Genomic DNA, 17500 nt, shown 5'->3' with positions numbered 1-17500 from the left:
AGTCCTGGAAATCTGGTTAAATATTCTGGAAAAGTTTTGGAAATTAATTGGTAAAGATGTTTGGGAACCCTGGTATTAGGGCAGTGGTTCTAGGGAAGGGACCATATGAAAATGTCATATCACGATTATTGTGACCAAAGAAGTTGCGATTTACAATATTCCCCAACATCCATTATCCTGGGGCAGAACATTTGCCAAAAAATAGCAGATCTAAGGCGACGTGTTGTGAGCTTGTAGATCGGCAATTCTTTGGCAAAGAGATTTGGTAGAGAGGGGAATAAAAACCTCTTATCAAGTACGTTATTTCTAGGTCCGTTTTCCCAATTATAGAGGACTAGCCCTTACCCGTTCAAAGATATGAGCTCCAAAATGATGTGCAGTGTGTGGGTTATGGGATGTGCACTGTGCATACAGTATATGAGGGATGGAAAGTAACTTTAACTGGTGCTTGCATGATAATATGTAGGAGCATCAATGTAAGAAATACCCGTTTCGTTTAATGGCTACCCCCCCCAGCCCACCCGCCCACGCACACACCCGCCTGCCTGCCTGCACACACACACACACACACACACACACACACACACACACACACACACACACACACACACACACACACACACACACACACACACACACACACACAGAGAGAGAGCTGGTTAAACATGTTGCCTCATGCTAGATGCAGAATAGATGAGCCTCAAGCTAGATGCAGAATAGATAGTAGATACACCATAAAAATGATAATATACAGCATACGATTTGTGAAAGTGACAAACGGGCTTCACAGTTATGTTAGGTGTGTTCATATGCTAATGGTGATGTGATTTCAGATCAATTGCTCCAGCCACTGAGGAGAAACGCTGTTTCAGACAGACAGACAGACAGACACTCACTCACTCACTCACTCAGACATTCGCAAAATTATAGTATAGATATGCAGCTCGGCAAATTGTCACTTTACTGTAATCTCCCACAGGTTGAGAACCAGTTGTTAGAGCTACAGCTGTCCATGATCTTCGTATAGATTCTTCTATTGACTGCTTTTTCGATAATAATCGAGAAGCTCCTTTTTTATATAATTTGTTTTCAACGGATCAATGAACCACTTGAGCCCAATTTCGTAATTCGCTGCACAATGACTTTGTGCAACAGGTACAGCGGGTATTGCATAACCAGTTGAGGCATGTATTCACAACTTGTATCGTTCCTGACTTTCATCATTCCCCTGTAGGCCAGGTCTAGTCAAATCTAAGTTCAAACAAAATATATATATATGGGAATGTCTGGGAAGACAAAAGGCTGTGGGATCAAACCCTGAGGAAAAAGAAGAGGGGATCTGTAAATATCCCCCCCCAAAAACTATGGAACTGCATACTGTATATAAATATATTTAAAAAAGGGATTTTCAAGATTTGCCCCAGACGTGCACGCACGCACGCACGCACGCACTGACAGACAGACCCCCTTTAGTCCAGGCGTTTCGGGCAGTATTTTGATGGAATCGTGCACTTTATGAAAGAAGTATGAAATTTGGCACACAGTTAGAACATGCCATTATGGAACATTTTTGGCTATAGGGCAATCGCAGATTTGTCTTGGGAAACTTGTGGGAGCCAATCATCCCTTGGGCTAAAAACAGATCCCATAAAAACTATGGTTTAGTGATGAGTCATCACTTTTCACAGTTTTGTGGCGGCCGTTTCTCGGAAAGGAATGTTTTTCATGCAAAACAAATGCTTGCATTGGATTCAGAATCCCGAAAAACACCTAGTTTGACCCCTCACATGCTACTTAAAGCATATTTATTTTTTGTATTATTTCACTCTATAGTAAAGTCTATGAGAGCCCAACTTTGATTGGCTCGCACAAGTTTCCCAAGACAAATCTGCGATGGCCCTATAGCCAAAAATGTTCCATATGGCATGTTCTAACTGTGTGCCAAATTTCATGCTTCTTTCATAGTGCACGATTTTTGCCTGAAAGACTACTTCTAGATGGCTAGCTTCCTACAGAGCCACGCTGCACATATTTTCTGTATTCACATGATGGAAAAGCCTTCACTTAACCTTCATTCAAGCTCAAATCCAGCCACAGTGCATTAAATCAACCGTGTGTTTGGACTTTTTTTTAACCCCTCTTATCCCGTCACGGCCACCACAAAGTCGCCATAAATCAAACATTCTGTACATTTTTAGCTAATTTGTCCGCAAAGCAACAACGCTCTCCCTCCACAGCGCCATGGTGACCTCCATAAAGTGAGTGAAGGGCCACGTGCTGATTCTGAATGATGTTAAGTTAAAACGGCATCAGTTTGGTAGACGTGACAGACTACTTTACAATAAGTTCCTTGCTTTCACAAGAAGAACTTTCAGTTACGAAATGTACTGTATCGCTCCGAGGTTACAGTGAAAAGATTACTTCAATATAACAATCCACTTCAATGCCGTATCAACTATTAGATAAGCCCATACATTTATACAGTATCTCATCTTATCTGATACACACCACTCCGTAGGTCACTGATAAAACACATTATATTATGTTATAAATATGGACTCAAGGCAGACCGTTTCCCGCTTACATTATAGTTTGAGTATGTACTGTATGGATGGAGTAATGCAGGTATGTACTCAAATGGTAAATATGAATTACTATTAAGTGGAGTCTAGTTAAATTGGTCTCAAAACCATTAACACACAGTATGGCAGTAATATAATATACAGTAATATATGCTATTACCATATTACAGAGAGCCAACTACCATCTGTATAAGTATATGCCTCCCTAGTTAATGCCATTATGACTCTGAGGAAGGCCAAAAGACTGAAACGTCAGTCATTATTTTTTGTACTAGCACATGAATAACAGGCTTTAATTGTCCGAGCTGCTCCAGTGTCTTTCTCCTTTACGCTCCTGTGACGCACCGGACATAGCCGTGTTAGGCTGCTGAAGGATGTAGGATGTATGTAAGTTTATCTTAGGGAAGTATCTTTAACGCGGCAGTGGCTCAGGGGTAGAGTTGCCGTCTTAGAACACAGAGGCTTCCCGAAGAGTTCCCAGTTTGATCCTGGGCTCCCCCAGAGTTAGTGTCGAAGAGTCGTTGAGCAAGACTCTGAACCCCTAGTTGCTCCCGGTGAGCAGGTTGGTGCCTTGCATGGTTTCCTCCGCCATCGCCATTGCCTTTGACTTTTGCTACATTTAGAATATCAAAATAACAAGTGTGGGAACCCAAAAGCACTTAAAATCAAGAGTGATATTGATACTATTATGCTGTTTTTTGAATAATGCTTAGTTTTCACTGTTGCAACTTAAAATATTAAATATGAAATTTGTATGGTAATATCGTATCGATATCGAAATATTTGGCATGAATACAGAGATTTGACGTTTTGTCCATATCGTGCTGCCCTATTTAACGCTACGATCTACAGTGCGACGCGCTGTTCGTTTGTTGTTAGTCAGTTATTTTCGTCGTATCACAGAGGCATGATGAATTAGGCCTCAGCCATGCGGTGTGTTGCGTGTTTGTGTTGTGTACAACAGGATGTTCCTCTGAGGAACGAGGCTGAGTCTCCTGCTGCCTTTATTAACTCACTGATGGTGTGACCAGGGTGCTGAGAGAAACACACACACACACACACACACACACACACAGTCGATGACGCACAGGCACACATGTGCTCCCCCCGCCACACACACACACACAGTCACAGACAAGACACGAACACACAGGCTTGATGACGCACAGACACTCATGTGCACGCACGTACACATACACACACACACACACACACACACACACACACACACACACACAAACACACATTTATTACTATACTTGCAAGGACACCAACGTTTTATTTTATGGATGTCATTATTCCGTTTTGTTTGCCATTTACCATAAAGCCTGAAGATGAAAAATAGCCGGTCTACAAGCTACGAGCTTGTCGATTTTTTTGGTGCACAACGCGCAAGTTGGCGCAACCAAGTATCAATCAGGCATAACTCTATCGAATTACAGTATAATCCCTAACTTCTAAATGCCTAATCCTAAACACTATAACCCCAACCTGAACCCATTTCTAATCGTAAATGTATCTATTAAAATCTGTTTTTTAACCAGAAAACAAACATTTTCTTGTGTGGACAAGGAAAATGGTCCTCCTCTCAACGTCTACCTCTCGAATTCTACTACATTTGTGGGGACATTTCGTCCTCATAAGAATAGTAAAACACACGCGCACACACACACACACACACACACACACAGACCATAGACACACACACACATACGTTTGCAGAAGCGTGCTGATCTTATAAGCACACGGCGAGAACACATTGCTCTCAGGTATTAACGTCTGTTTCACACGTACGCCGCGTTCTCTCTCTCTCTCTGCGTCGGTTGCATCCATGCTTTGTTATGGCCTCTCTTCTCCGTGTCCTCCGGGCTTTTCTCTGGCTCTCTCTCCTATACTTCCATTAACGTCCTCTCCTCTCCTCATCTCATCTCTTTCCCGCCTTTCTCTATTCTCCTCCCCTGTCATTACTCCTGGCGCTGCTCAGGCGCACCTGTGGCTCTCATCACCTACGCACACACACACACACGTACACACGTACGCACGCACACACACACACACACACACACACACACACACACACACACACACACACACACACACACACACATACACACACTAGGGATGGGACGATATGAACATTTCATATCACGATTGTTGTGACGAAAGAAATTGCGATTTACGATATTATCACGATAATCAAAATCCATTATCCTGGGGCGGAACATTTGCCAAAAAATAGCAGATCTACAAGCTCACAACGCGTCGTGTGAGCTTGTAGATCTGCTATTTTTTGGCAAAGACATTTGATAGAGAGTGAAAAAAAGACTATAAAGTATATATATTATAAGTACCTTTTACCAATTCCAAGTGGTACCGAATATGCAGCGAATATGCAGCTTGGCAAATAAAAGGTGAATTGATCCCAGTGCATGACGGAGGATGATATCACGATGAATTAAATCTCCACGATACGATTATTGTGAGTGTTTTTATCACGATAAACGAAAATATCGCGTATCGTCCCATCCCTAGAACGCACGCACATAGACACACACACACACACACACACACACACACACACACACACACACACACACACACCGCACACGCTCCTTATTTCACACCTATACCCCACCATGTGTACCTTTTTAAATTCACATGTATGTTTCTTTCAACCCATTAAGACCTCAAACATACCTAAAAATGTCTTCTAAATCACAATGGTTTTCTGAAAAGCATATGTTTCTTTATCTGTGGTGCTCAAAGTTTTTAATGTCAAGAACCTCCTAGAATTATATGTATTTGACCGCAGATCCCTATCTCAAAATATGTTGTTCCAGGGACCCCCAGAAGCAAAGATATGAGTCAAATTGTTCGCTTTTAAAGAAAATATATTCAGATATTGCACAAATGTTCTCGTTTTATAGATTTGTTTTTGTTGGTGGGGGTCTTTTATGCCTTTATTGATAGGACAGTAGACTGACAGGAAATGGGGGGAGAGATGGGGAGTGACATGATGCGGCAAAGGTCGTCCTGATCGGGAATCGAACGTGAGCTTGTAGATCTGCTACTTTTGCCGTTTTGGAATTTGAATCCTGAAAAGTAACACGTTTAATTCGAACATATGAGGTTTCCACCCGACGGCGACGATTTATGTACCCCTCAAGGTCGTCCCTGAATTCAGGATCTAGCTCTTAGAAATTGTATTTTCTTTCTCCATTTTCTTAACCCATTTAGGCCTAGAATTATTGAATGCTTTAGCTATTGAAAAATAGCAGATATACAAGCTCACAGCGCGGCACCGAGTGCCGCGCTGCGAGCTTGTAGATCTGCTATTTTTGAAAAAGTCGTGAAAATGTGTGCAAATCTTTGAATATATTTATTTTCAAAGCGAACGTTTGTAACTCAAATTTTGCTTCTGGGTGGTCCCTGGAACTAAATATTTTGAGATGGGGGTCTGTGGCCAAATATTTAAGGTTTGAAAAACACTGACATAGTAGTCTTTCAAGAACAGACTAACTGAGCTCTATTTAAGTGAAAAGGACCTTTTCTTTGACGATGGCTAGCCAGATTGCTGACATAGAAACATAGGTTTTTCAAAAAACCTTAGAAGGATTCAAAAGACACTTATAGAATCGGGTCAAAGTTCGAATTTTCACGATTTTTCAAAAATAGCAGATCTACAAGCTCGCAGCGCGGCACTCGGTGCCGCGCTGTGAGCTTGTATATCTGCTATTTTTCAATAGTTAAAGCTTAAAATAATGATACACAATAATGTGTACCCGTTCTGAATTAAGGAACATTCCGGTGAGGTTTTTTCATTTGCATACTCGTGACGTTCAAACCAGTCTACCAGAAGCTCATTCACGTTAGCTTCCTTTCACAGTGTGAACACGCATTAGAATAATTCCACACTTCTCGACCCTGTTCTGCATCTAGAGGCGCTCAGGACAAATTGGCTCACACAATTTCCAAATGCTTCTGGCAAGCGGTCTGCATAATCTGAAGCACTGGAAATGATTGGAAATGAAGCAGATGCGCCCCCGCTTCCGTTTCGCCTTTGCAGTCATGTAAATAAGTCCTTATGTAAATGAAACGAGTCCAAGGCTGCCTAGCTTGCTGCTTGGCAGGAATGGATATTTCTAAAAAATATGTTTTAAAGATGTTTTAAAATACAATGCGTTATTTTTGTATACGGAAATATGTGTTCCCACTCTCATCTTTTCGTTTTTAGTTGTGGTTTCCCCTGCAGGGCAACCAGACTATAGTACTTGTCCGACTTTATTCCATCCATATTTCCAGTTTTTCTTTCCCTTCCTAGATAAACTTTATTTTGCCGCGCTACTCCTCCCACAGTTTTGGTGGCACGCACTTGGGCCATATGTCAAATCGACTGGCTTCATCGGGAATCGATTCCTTGCATTTTGCTAAGAGATATGTTATTCTAAGAACGTAGGCAAAGGTCTGAGCTATCTGCGTGCGAAATTTGGAGTCTGTAGCACCAACCAAAATGTGCTGTCAGGGCTCTTTCTTGCAATTCGGATTCGTCGTCCATTGGCTTCAATTAGTAGTCAGAACTCTGCATATGGAGATTCTGAACCCTTCGCGTTGGTTCCGGAAAACCGCATATCGAGTCGGGTCGAGGCCTAGCTAAGAACTTAGGCAAAAAGGTCTGAGCTATCTGCGTGCGAAATTTAGAGTCTGTAGAACCTACCATGTGCTGTCAGGGCTCTTTCGTGCGATTAATTTAAATGTTAACTTTTCCCAAATATGGAGATGATTGACATCATAGATGTCTGACATCATAGACGACATGAGACTGACACAGTATGACATCATGGATCTCCATATATGGGCATAAAAGGGACTAGGATGGAATGGTTAGCTCCGTTCGAATAGGGACAAGGAGTGTCAAGTCTACCACACTTGCAATTTCCAATTGCATCTTTCTAGTGAATCATATTCTCTTTGCTTCAAAAAGCATTTCTGAGCATTACAGCGATACAGCCTTCTTAGCTCTAACTTCAAAACGCTGTAAATTGTGAACACTACCTTTTCTAAATGATGAATGAAGTCTAAAGTGTTTTTCATTTTCACCTGATTGCCTTAAGACCAATTAATTATTTTCAACAAGTATGCTTTTGACATCTTTAATGGGATTTTGAGTGCTTTGCTCACTTAGACACCTGTGGTGTAGCCTCGGAAACCCAGACTTTTATTTTGGCGATAGCTATTCAATAGCTTTCACAATAATATCTCTCTGTTTCAACTCCCACAATTCCAAGTGCTTGTCAGGGTCCCCACCCCCAGTTCAAATATGATTATTTTGTGCGGTCACAGCCTGACAACCAGATATAGCTCACCCCAAAAAACTACTTTTTTTCAATCCATTAACTCTCTCCACGCTTTGAACGTTCACGTTCGCCCGATTTCGCAAGACCTCTCCGCCAATACGGCGCTCGTTCGGTTCGTTCGTCTGATGACTGTAAGCTGATGAGGGGTCGCGCGGCCGCCTACTGTAAACACATTTTCCGCGGTGATGGTGTAAAAAATCCATTATGCGTTAGATCAACGGAGAACAATTCACTTCCTTGTTGATTTCCTCTGGCTGTAAGGCTCTGTGGCCAGTCACTGGTCTTCTTCTTCTTCAACACATAACAGGCAAATTCACATTCATTCTCGCATGACGCCGCCCTCTGCTGCCTGGCAGACCAAAGTGCACTATTGCACAACCAAAAAAAATAAAAATAAAAAAATAAATGTCTGTCTGTCTGTCTATCTACTATAACGTCGCAAAGGTAAGCCGCTTTTTGATGGCACCAGACCCAATAAATAAATAAATAATCTGGCAGTAGGAGAGTTAATCACCCTGTGGAGACTTCATGGATATTTCTTTTGTTTTTGTCGTATTCCTAAGCCAATAATTTGATGACCAGCAGTGGTTCCCTATGGAGACACAAATTATTGGCTTAGGAATGCGACAAAACAAAAAACTAAACAATACATTTTGGGGGTGAACTACTCCTTTTAATGGGTTTAAGAGGTAAAATCCTCTCCCTCCCTCCATGTCTCCAGGTGATGCAGCACCCCAGTGAAGGAGCCCAGGTCCTGGGCCTGCACAGTCAGCTGAAGGACGTCTCTCTGCCCGTGGCCGAGGTGCGCGTCTACTCGCTGTCCAGCCAGCCCATCGACCACGAGGGACCCAAGGCCAAGATGTCTGGTGAGAAGAGTCTGTGTGTGTGTGTGTGTGTGTGTGTGTGTGTGTGTGTGTGTGTGTGTGCAAGGGTGTCGCACCAAATTCTGGGCCCTAGGTACAAGGATTCACTGCGGGCCCCCATGAATGTTCTTCATATTCCATGAAGAACTCCATTTAGACTGGGAACGCATTATTACGTGTTATTTTGTGCTTTAACTATTGAAACATAGAAGATATACAAGCTCAAGTGCCGCGCTGTGAGCTTGTAGATCTGCTATTTTTGAAAAATCGTGAAAGTTTGTGCAAGTCTTTGAATATTTCAAATCCCAAGGTTTTTTGAAAGACCTATGTTTCTATTTCAGTGGTGCTCAAACCTTTCCATGTGAAGGACCCCAAAATGATTTGGCCATGGACCCCATCTCCACACATTTAGTTCCAGGGACCCCCCAGAAGCAAAATTTGAATTACAAATGTTTGCTTAAAAAATCCATTATTTTCAAAGATTTGCACACATTTTCACGACTTTTCAAAAATAGCAGATCTCCAAGCTCACAGCGCAGCACTCAGTGCCGCGCTGTGAGCTTGTATATCTGCTATTTTTCAATAGCTAAAGTATAAAATAATTAAGGCCCCTCCACCTTGGGCCCTAGTACAGTAACTCAGTCCCACTTTTCCCCCCCTTGTGACGCCCCTGTCTGTGTGTGTGTGGGGTCGGGTGAGGGGTCAAGATCAATAATGAGGGGGGTAACAATAATATTATGTCTCCATCAGTCGGGTCCTCGGGGATTGACGATGTTGATCGGTTGATCAGCTGTGAGTGCACAGCGAGCTCTGCAGTCACAATCGATGGTGTCACGTATCATCGATGGTGTCAAGTATCGTTGCTGTCGTGAGGAAGCCTCTTACAGTATCTCCGTATTTTCCATTTTTGTGGGTTTTTATTTTCACCCCCGTAAATGAATGCCCTGCTTGATCATACTACAGTGTCACACAAAAGCATCAAAAGTACCGGATCTGTTGAAAAATAGCAGATATACAAGCTCACAGCACGGCACCGAGTGCCGCGAGCTTTGTAGATCTGCTATTGAAAAATATTTTTAGCAAATCTTTGAATATATTTTTCAAAGCAAACTTGTGTAACTCAATTATCTACTTCTGGGGGTCCCTGGAACAACTTATTTTGAGATGGGGGTCCGTGGCCAAATATACCTATATATATACCTGGGGGTCTTTGACATAGAAAAAGTTTGAGAACCACTGATTTAGAAGAAGGATTTATAAGACATTTATAGAATCGGGTCAATATATTCATAGACTGGCACAGTCAAAAATAGCAGATCTACAAGCTTGCAGCGCTGCACTCGGTGCCGCGCTGTGAGCTATTATATCTGCTATTTTTCAATAGTTAGAGCATAAAATAATGGTGAAAATGACACGGATGCGTTCCAGGTTAATTTGAATCCTGAAAAGTAACAGCGTTGGACATAATGAGGTATCCACCGGACCGAGAGGATATATGGTATTGACCCATTAAGTACCCGCTTACCCAGAAAATGATCTTGCATATGATTCAGAAATATCCAATAACGATGAATGCAGAAAGATGGTTCTAACTCGGCTGTAATCTTTTGAATGTCCCTATATTTTGAAACATGCACGTGATGGGGTTATTTTTTTACAGTATTGGTCTGTGTCGCAGGGGATCAATATAATCCATACATGATCAGTGAAGGGATTGATTGACGGGGTTGGGAGTGCAGAGTTCTTCACCCTGGATCAATTTCAGTTGGACACTCTTTGGCCATGGCTACAAAGAGCTGGATTTTTCATATATCCTGGTTTTTCAGATATCCACATAGAAAAACATCTAGGTCCACATGACAAAGATATCTAGGTCTAACAAGCACACACACAGTAAAGTCTTCAGAGATATCCGGGTTCCCTGTCTACACGGATCCAGTGAATCGGATATTTGTCAATCTCTCTTGTCAAGCACTTATTTATCCGGTTTAAAAAATATCCAGCTTCACGGCCGAAATATCCAGCTTCGTGTGGCTGCAAGCCCCAACATCACAAAAAAATGTCTAGCTTCAGAAATATCCAGCTCCGTGTAGCCGGCACCTAAGTCTAGATGAAAAACACTTGTTGCAATTATCTAGCATTGTATTTGGTGGTGTGCAGGGTTACCACAGCTCCTTAAAAAGTCTTAAAATGGCTTGAATTTAGTTTCTGCAATTCCAGGCCTACAAAATATCTTAAAATGTCTTCACTTGTATACAGTAAGTGGGCCAGTGGGGGTATTAAATGTAATCTCGGGTAGAATGAATTAACGTGTTGCAAACAGAAAATAAGAAATGTGAATCCATTATATCTGTCAGTTTTTTTGCTGCCGTAATGGTATTATTGCGACCGTCAGGTCGCAGTTTAGTATCAAAACCTCCACCGGCCGTCCGTCGGTCGGTCACACGTCACACGTCACACCTTTGCCCTGCTCATATCTCCGCATCAGTATGACATCACACTGCTGACATCAGTATGACATCTGATGTCAGCAGTGTGATGTGTACACAAACCTTTGTGTACGTTGCTGTGGCAACAGTCTGTTGTTGCTGGTCTGTTAGTGTACGTTAGCAACCACCTTAGCAACCATGGTTTTACCCTAGCAACCAACTGTTTACCCTAGCAACCAACTGTTTACCATAGCAACCATGTTTTTTTTACCCTAGCAACCAACTGTTTACCATAGCAATCATTTTTTTACCCTAGCAACCAACTGTTTACCCTAGCAACCAGCTGTTTACCATAGCAACCATGTTTTTTACCCTAGCAACCAACTGTTTAACATATGGAGTTATATGTTGTTCGTGTCCAAATATGGGGCTTGTGAGGTCAGACAATGCCGGTCTTATATAAGGGTCATTTGTGTACGGTGTGATGTCATACTGATGTCAGCAGTGTGACAGGAGATAAGCGACCAACGGTCGCTTATCTCCCGATTAGGGAGTCTTACTGGTATATATATATATATATAATATATATATATATATATATTTTTTTTTTAATTTTAGAGTTATTAAAAAGTTCTTAAAAGGCTTTAAATAATGTACTTTAGAAGTGTGCTGACAGCCAGACACCTCAGTGGTGGCTCTGCTCCCGTGTGATGTTCCAGAACAAACAAGAGTCTGAGATCACAGTATGAAAGTTAACTGAAGTAAAGTAAAGACCCTGTGAATTTAAAAGAAGTACGCGATACGACACATTCAGTATAGCTAGCCTGCATGGAGAGTGACGTGCTGACAAGGTGAAAACCTAAACGCCGCTACAAGGAGTCGCAGGGAGTTGATGAGCTGTCATTTTGCGGCAGCGGTGAGTGATGTTGAGCATGTAAGAGTGAATGTCGGTCCGTGTAAATTGGACGATTAGGAATGTTGGCTGTGTGTGATTAGATGGTGTGTGTGTGTGTGTGTGTGTGTGTGTGTGTGTGTGTGTGAGCGAGCATGGGACCTGGTGTGCCCCGACGTGCAGAGAATGTTAGAGAGGCAGGGGATGACATTTCTAAAAGGGCTTTTTGGTGAAAATATCGAAAATAGCAGACCTAAAACGGTAAAATGGTAAATGGTGCATTTATATAGCGCCCAATTATCCAAGGCGCTTTACAGAGATTGTGCATTACATTCATCCATTCACTCACACACACATTCATACACCGATGGCGGAGGAAACCATGCAAGGCACCAACCTGCTCACCGGGAGCAACTAGGGGTTCAGAGTCTTGCTCAAGGACACTTCGACACTAACTCTGCATGGGGGAGACCGGGATCGAACTGGGAACCCTTCGGGAACCCTCTGTGTTCTAATGACGGTTCCTCTACTCCTGAGCCATTGCCGCTCCTGTCCTCCACTGCGACGCGTTGTGAGCTTGGAGGTCGGCTATTTTCGGTGCTTGATACCACACTGAACTAGGCATAATCAAGTCAATACTGGAGATGTGGCGTACAGCATGGATTTCTACAATATCCTTTCAACATAAGATGCTGCATTCAAATTCAGGAGGAGTTTGGACAAGGCAATTCTCTTGAATGCTGCCTTCAGGTATGGCATGGAAAAAGAGGGCATTATGCATTTCTTCCACCACGGTCAAAAAACTGCATTCATGGTCTGGGGGGAGGGCACTTTTTACAGACGGATAAAAGGGCAGGGGCTCAAGCCCCCTCTGATGTCTATGTGTGCACGTGCCTGTGCCCTGGAACTACCGCAGTGCCTCCGTGGGTTGTGCGAGGTGAAATCTACTGCGAAGTACAGTATTGTACGGAGCTGTCAGCGAGCACAGCGAAGGGTGCCAGACTCCACCAAAGGGGAACTCATGAATATTCCCACTCGCATAATGTAATATTGACTGTAAAATGGTCAATTTAACCGCCGTCTGTCACGCCTTCTAGAAGTTCTAGCGTTCTGATCCTGCCTGGAGGTGTTGAGCAGTGGAGTAAAGTACTTTTACTCAAGTACTGTGCTTTTTTTTTACTGGAGTATATCCAATTTTCTTTCTTTTAGTTTTCTTTTTTTACTTACTACCATTACATCTCAGAGGAAAATATACTTTTTGCTCAACTACAATTATTTGACAACTTTAGATACTAGTTGTAGAATTACTACTTTGTAGACTTACAAAACATACATTGACCACTTCAACCAGCTCACAATGCGTCGTGATGCGATGCATTGTGAGCTTTGGACCAAATGTCCTCTGATATTTTAAAAAGATCTTTATACTGTACATTTTATACACTAGAAGCTCGGCCGTCCTTCGGGCGGCTGAGCGTCTAGTCGGCGACCTGGCCAACTCGGGAACAATGTAAATAGGGAATGAATGCTCCGCCCTTTAGTGCAAACCCCATTATACCTGTTGTCATAGGATCCGTTTTGACCATCTGTTTGCGTGTGTCCATTTATGCCCATATATGGAGATATCTGTCTGTCTACGTCCATTTTATGCCCATATATATGGAGATCTCTGTAGGACCCGTTTTAACCATCTGTTTGCCTTTGTCCATTTATGCCCATATAAGGACTTATCTGTCTGTCTGCGTCCATTTTATGCCCATATATGGAGATCTCTGTAGGACCCGTATTGACCAGCTGTTTTCCTGTGTCCATTTATGCTCATATATGGAGATATCTGTATCTGTCTGTCTGCATCCATTTTATGCCCATATGTGGAGATCTCTGTATCTGTTTGTCTGTGTCCCTTTATGCCCATTATGTAGATCTCTGTATCTGTCTTTGCCTCCGACTGTGTTGCAGACACAGTGCCGGTTCCCCCTTTAATGCAAACCCCATTATACCTGTTGTCATAGGACCCATTATGACCATCTGTTTGCCTTTGTCCACTTATGCCCATATATGGAGATCTCGCATCCCATTTTATGCCCATATATGGAGATCTCTGCGAATGCCCTACCCTTTAATGCAAACCCCATTATACCTGTTGTCATAAGAGCCGTTTTGACCATAATTATGTTTGCCTGTGTCCATTTATGCCCATATGAACATCAGAACACGTCATACTGATGACATTCAAAACGTAACCATGGCATTTTGTGTTGACTCATGTGGTGTACGTGATGTCAGAGTCTTTTATGAAGTGATGTCACAATGAGTCAGCGCTTGCGCCGATTTCCTCCGGAGCAGCCTGATGTCAACGATCAGCCCCACATAAGGAGATTCCGAACGTTTCGCGCTGGTTCGGGAAAACCGCGCGTCGGGTCGGGTCGAGGCCTGGCACTGCACTCCGCGGACAGACAGACACGCTGAGACTTCTCGCATTTATAGATAGATGAAAACTTGTGAATGGGACATTTTCCATAATGAGTTCTTCCTTCTTTTGGTGCTTTAAAGTACATTTTTATGCCCATACTTTTGTACCTTTAGTCAAGTAAACATTTTAATTCCGGACTGTTACTTGCATTTCTACTTCGCCGTATTGATACTCTTACTTAACGCTGGCGTTGAGAGAGGACTGTCACTTTGTGGAGAGAGAGTGCTGGTGTTGGGTTATCTGAGGTGACAGAGCAGGTCGAAGGGAGAGGACAGGAGGACGTGGAATTGGAAATGGAAACGACCTCTCTTCCTAATCAGCGTCTCTGTAACGTCGATGCGCTGCTAAGACGTTGGCATCAATTTATCCCTGAATTAACCCATTTAGGCTCACAGCTGCGAGCTTGTAGATCTGCTATTTTTTTTAAATCTTGAGTTTTTTTTGTAAGTCTTTGAATATATATATTTAAAAGCAAACATTTGTAACTCAAATATTTGCTTCTCGGTGGTCCCTGGAACAACATATTTTGAGATGGAGGTCCGTGGCCAAATACCTGTAATTTTGGGGGTCCTTGACATGAAAAAGTTTGAGAACAGCATGGATTAGAAGAAGGATTTAGAAGTCGGGTCAAAGATCGGGTCAAAGATATTCAAAGACTTGCACACATTTTCACGATTTTTCAAAAATAGCATATCTTCAAGCTCGCAGCGCGGCACTCGGTGCCGCGCTGTGAGCTTGTATATCTGCTATTTTTCTAAAGTTAAAGCATAAAATAATGGTTAAAGTGGTTAAAATCTAATGCAGCTCGGGCGCGTTCCATCAACACTTAGTCGGGGGGATCGTAACCCATCGCAAATTACTGTCATCTGATTCTTCTCAAAGAGGCGGTGGTTGAGAAGGAACTACACGATCAAACAACAACCACACGTTTTCGTCATCGTGGGGTCTTGATAGGATATTTTGTTATGGTTAATATCATATTTTTATCAATTCATATTGATTGTTGTTAGATATGAATTATGATACATAATTGTATGATTCATATATTAGGCTCATATGACCATATACGTTCTATTATGTGAACTACTGTCTGAACTTACACTATAGGTCATTGTTTACCCTGAGACCATGTTTTGGTCGTACTGTAAGTTCTGGTTAGTGGAAAGTTACCAGTACTCTACGTGTCTCTTGTTATGATTTGTTGAACCAATCAAAGCGTTCCACGGTTATGCTGTCATTCTTATATACTGTATGTCAACCTCCATTTTAGGAGAATAGAACGCTGCCACCAGGATGGTATGCTCACTGTTTGTCTTCCTTGTCTGCTCTCTTCAAAATACAACAATTTAAGATATTAGTCCTTTGGCTGCCTCTGAGTCTTATTTAGTTATGGATTTATACATCCATATTTTATTTATTTCATCTAACAGTGGGGTCTTAACCTCATCCAATCTGCTCTCTATCTTTCCCTTCTTCTTTACCCTTTTGTCGTAATTCTAAACATACATTTGTAGAGACCTCAGTTGTGGAGCTCTCTAGACACATCTCAGTCCTTGCCAATATTTAAGAAACAACTACAAAAATATTGAATTTCCTCCTCATTTGTTGTCCATAATGGTTTAGTTCTAGTGTGTAATCTTCAAATCTTTCCCCCTTTTTTTGTCTTTTTCTTCATTTGTTGCAGTTATTTTGCTTTTATTTCCTTATTGCACTGCTTGTAAACGTGTATTATTTTTTGCATTGTTCTCGTTGAACTTTTAATCTACAGTATGCTATTTAATGAAGTAAAGTACTCCAAACAAGCCTGCTGTCTTTACTTGCACAATAACTTGGGTTTCTTTTTATATGCACTGTCTCCGTTTTATATTACATTGTGATAATAAACTAAACTAAACCACGGGTCTTCAACAGGGGGTCCGGGACCCCTAGGGGGTCCTCAGAGTTACAGGTGGTCCTCCAAATCTTTGTGTGATAGAAGCTTTTTTTTCTCCTTTTTTATATTAACCACTTGAACCCTAGCGTCCAAATTCTGAGAACTTTAGCCAAAAATAGCAGATCTACAAGCTCACAACGCCTCGCGCTGCGAGGTGTTGTGAGCTTGTAGATCTGCAATTTTTTGCGGTTTCGTGTAGAGGGTAAAAAGAGCAGACTAAGTACAGAGTGAAAGGTCAAGTTTATTAAGTATCGACGGTTCAAGTGGTTAAATATCCGAAAACACAAATTGACACGAATCCGAAATACGCTGATGATTGTGCTGTCAAACGATGAAACTATATGATATCTATGGGTTATAGTAGGGGGTCCCTGCTTCATCTCTCTCTCTCAACTAAGGGGTCCTTGGGCCTGAAAACATTGAAGACCCCTGAACTAAACACGTCTAATCTCCCACAGACCGATCCCCAGACATCGACAACTATTCGGAGGAGGAGGAGGAGAGCTACTCGTCAGAGCAGGAGGGCAGTGATGACCCCGTCCATGGACAGGTGTGTGTAGGCTTGTCACGATACTGGATTTCTAACTTCGATACGATATTTTGAAACATTTCGATACTCGATACCATTTTCGATACCACGCAATCAAAGCGGTTTCAGTGCAAAAATGTTTATTTTTATTTAAAGAAAAATACAGAACTTCTTGAGGTAGATGGTAGTGCACTTTTTAAAGGCCTGCCTTTGATGTTTACACATTCTAAGTACAAATAGGCCTTTAAAATAACTAGGAATAAGCCAAAGTAGGAAGGACACACATAAAATTTATGTTGGTGTAAACCAACGAGAGAGGTAAAAACTGATCAATATTATCGATATTATCGATAATATCGATATTATCGATATTATTGAAACTACGGCTATTTTTTTGGCAAAGACATTTGATAGAGAGTGAAAAAAGACTGTATCAAGTACGTAT

General features: G+C 42.0%; 1 protein-coding gene across 2 annotated transcripts in view; it reads left to right on the top strand.

The window, feature by feature from the left end:
* The window catches only part of pacs1 (phosphofurin acidic cluster sorting protein 1), a 139963-nt gene that overhangs the window by 80032 nt on the left and 42431 nt on the right, over nt 1–17500 (top strand). For both annotated transcript variants that reach the window (XM_080742175.1, XM_080742174.1), the window contains exons 5-6: nt 8658–8802; nt 16985–17076. In XM_080742175.1, the coding sequence (XP_080598301.1) occupies nt 8658–8802; nt 16985–17076 (237 nt within the window). The remainder of the gene's footprint in view (nt 1–8657; nt 8803–16984; nt 17077–17500) is intronic.

Source organism: Nannobrachium achirus (assembly GCF_963921795.1).
Source record: "Nannobrachium achirus genome assembly, chromosome: 14".
NCBI lineage: Eukaryota > Metazoa > Chordata > Actinopteri > Myctophiformes > Myctophidae > Nannobrachium > Nannobrachium achirus.
The sequence above is the reverse complement of the archived record's forward strand: the minus strand, read 5'-3'. Positions and strand labels throughout refer to the sequence as shown.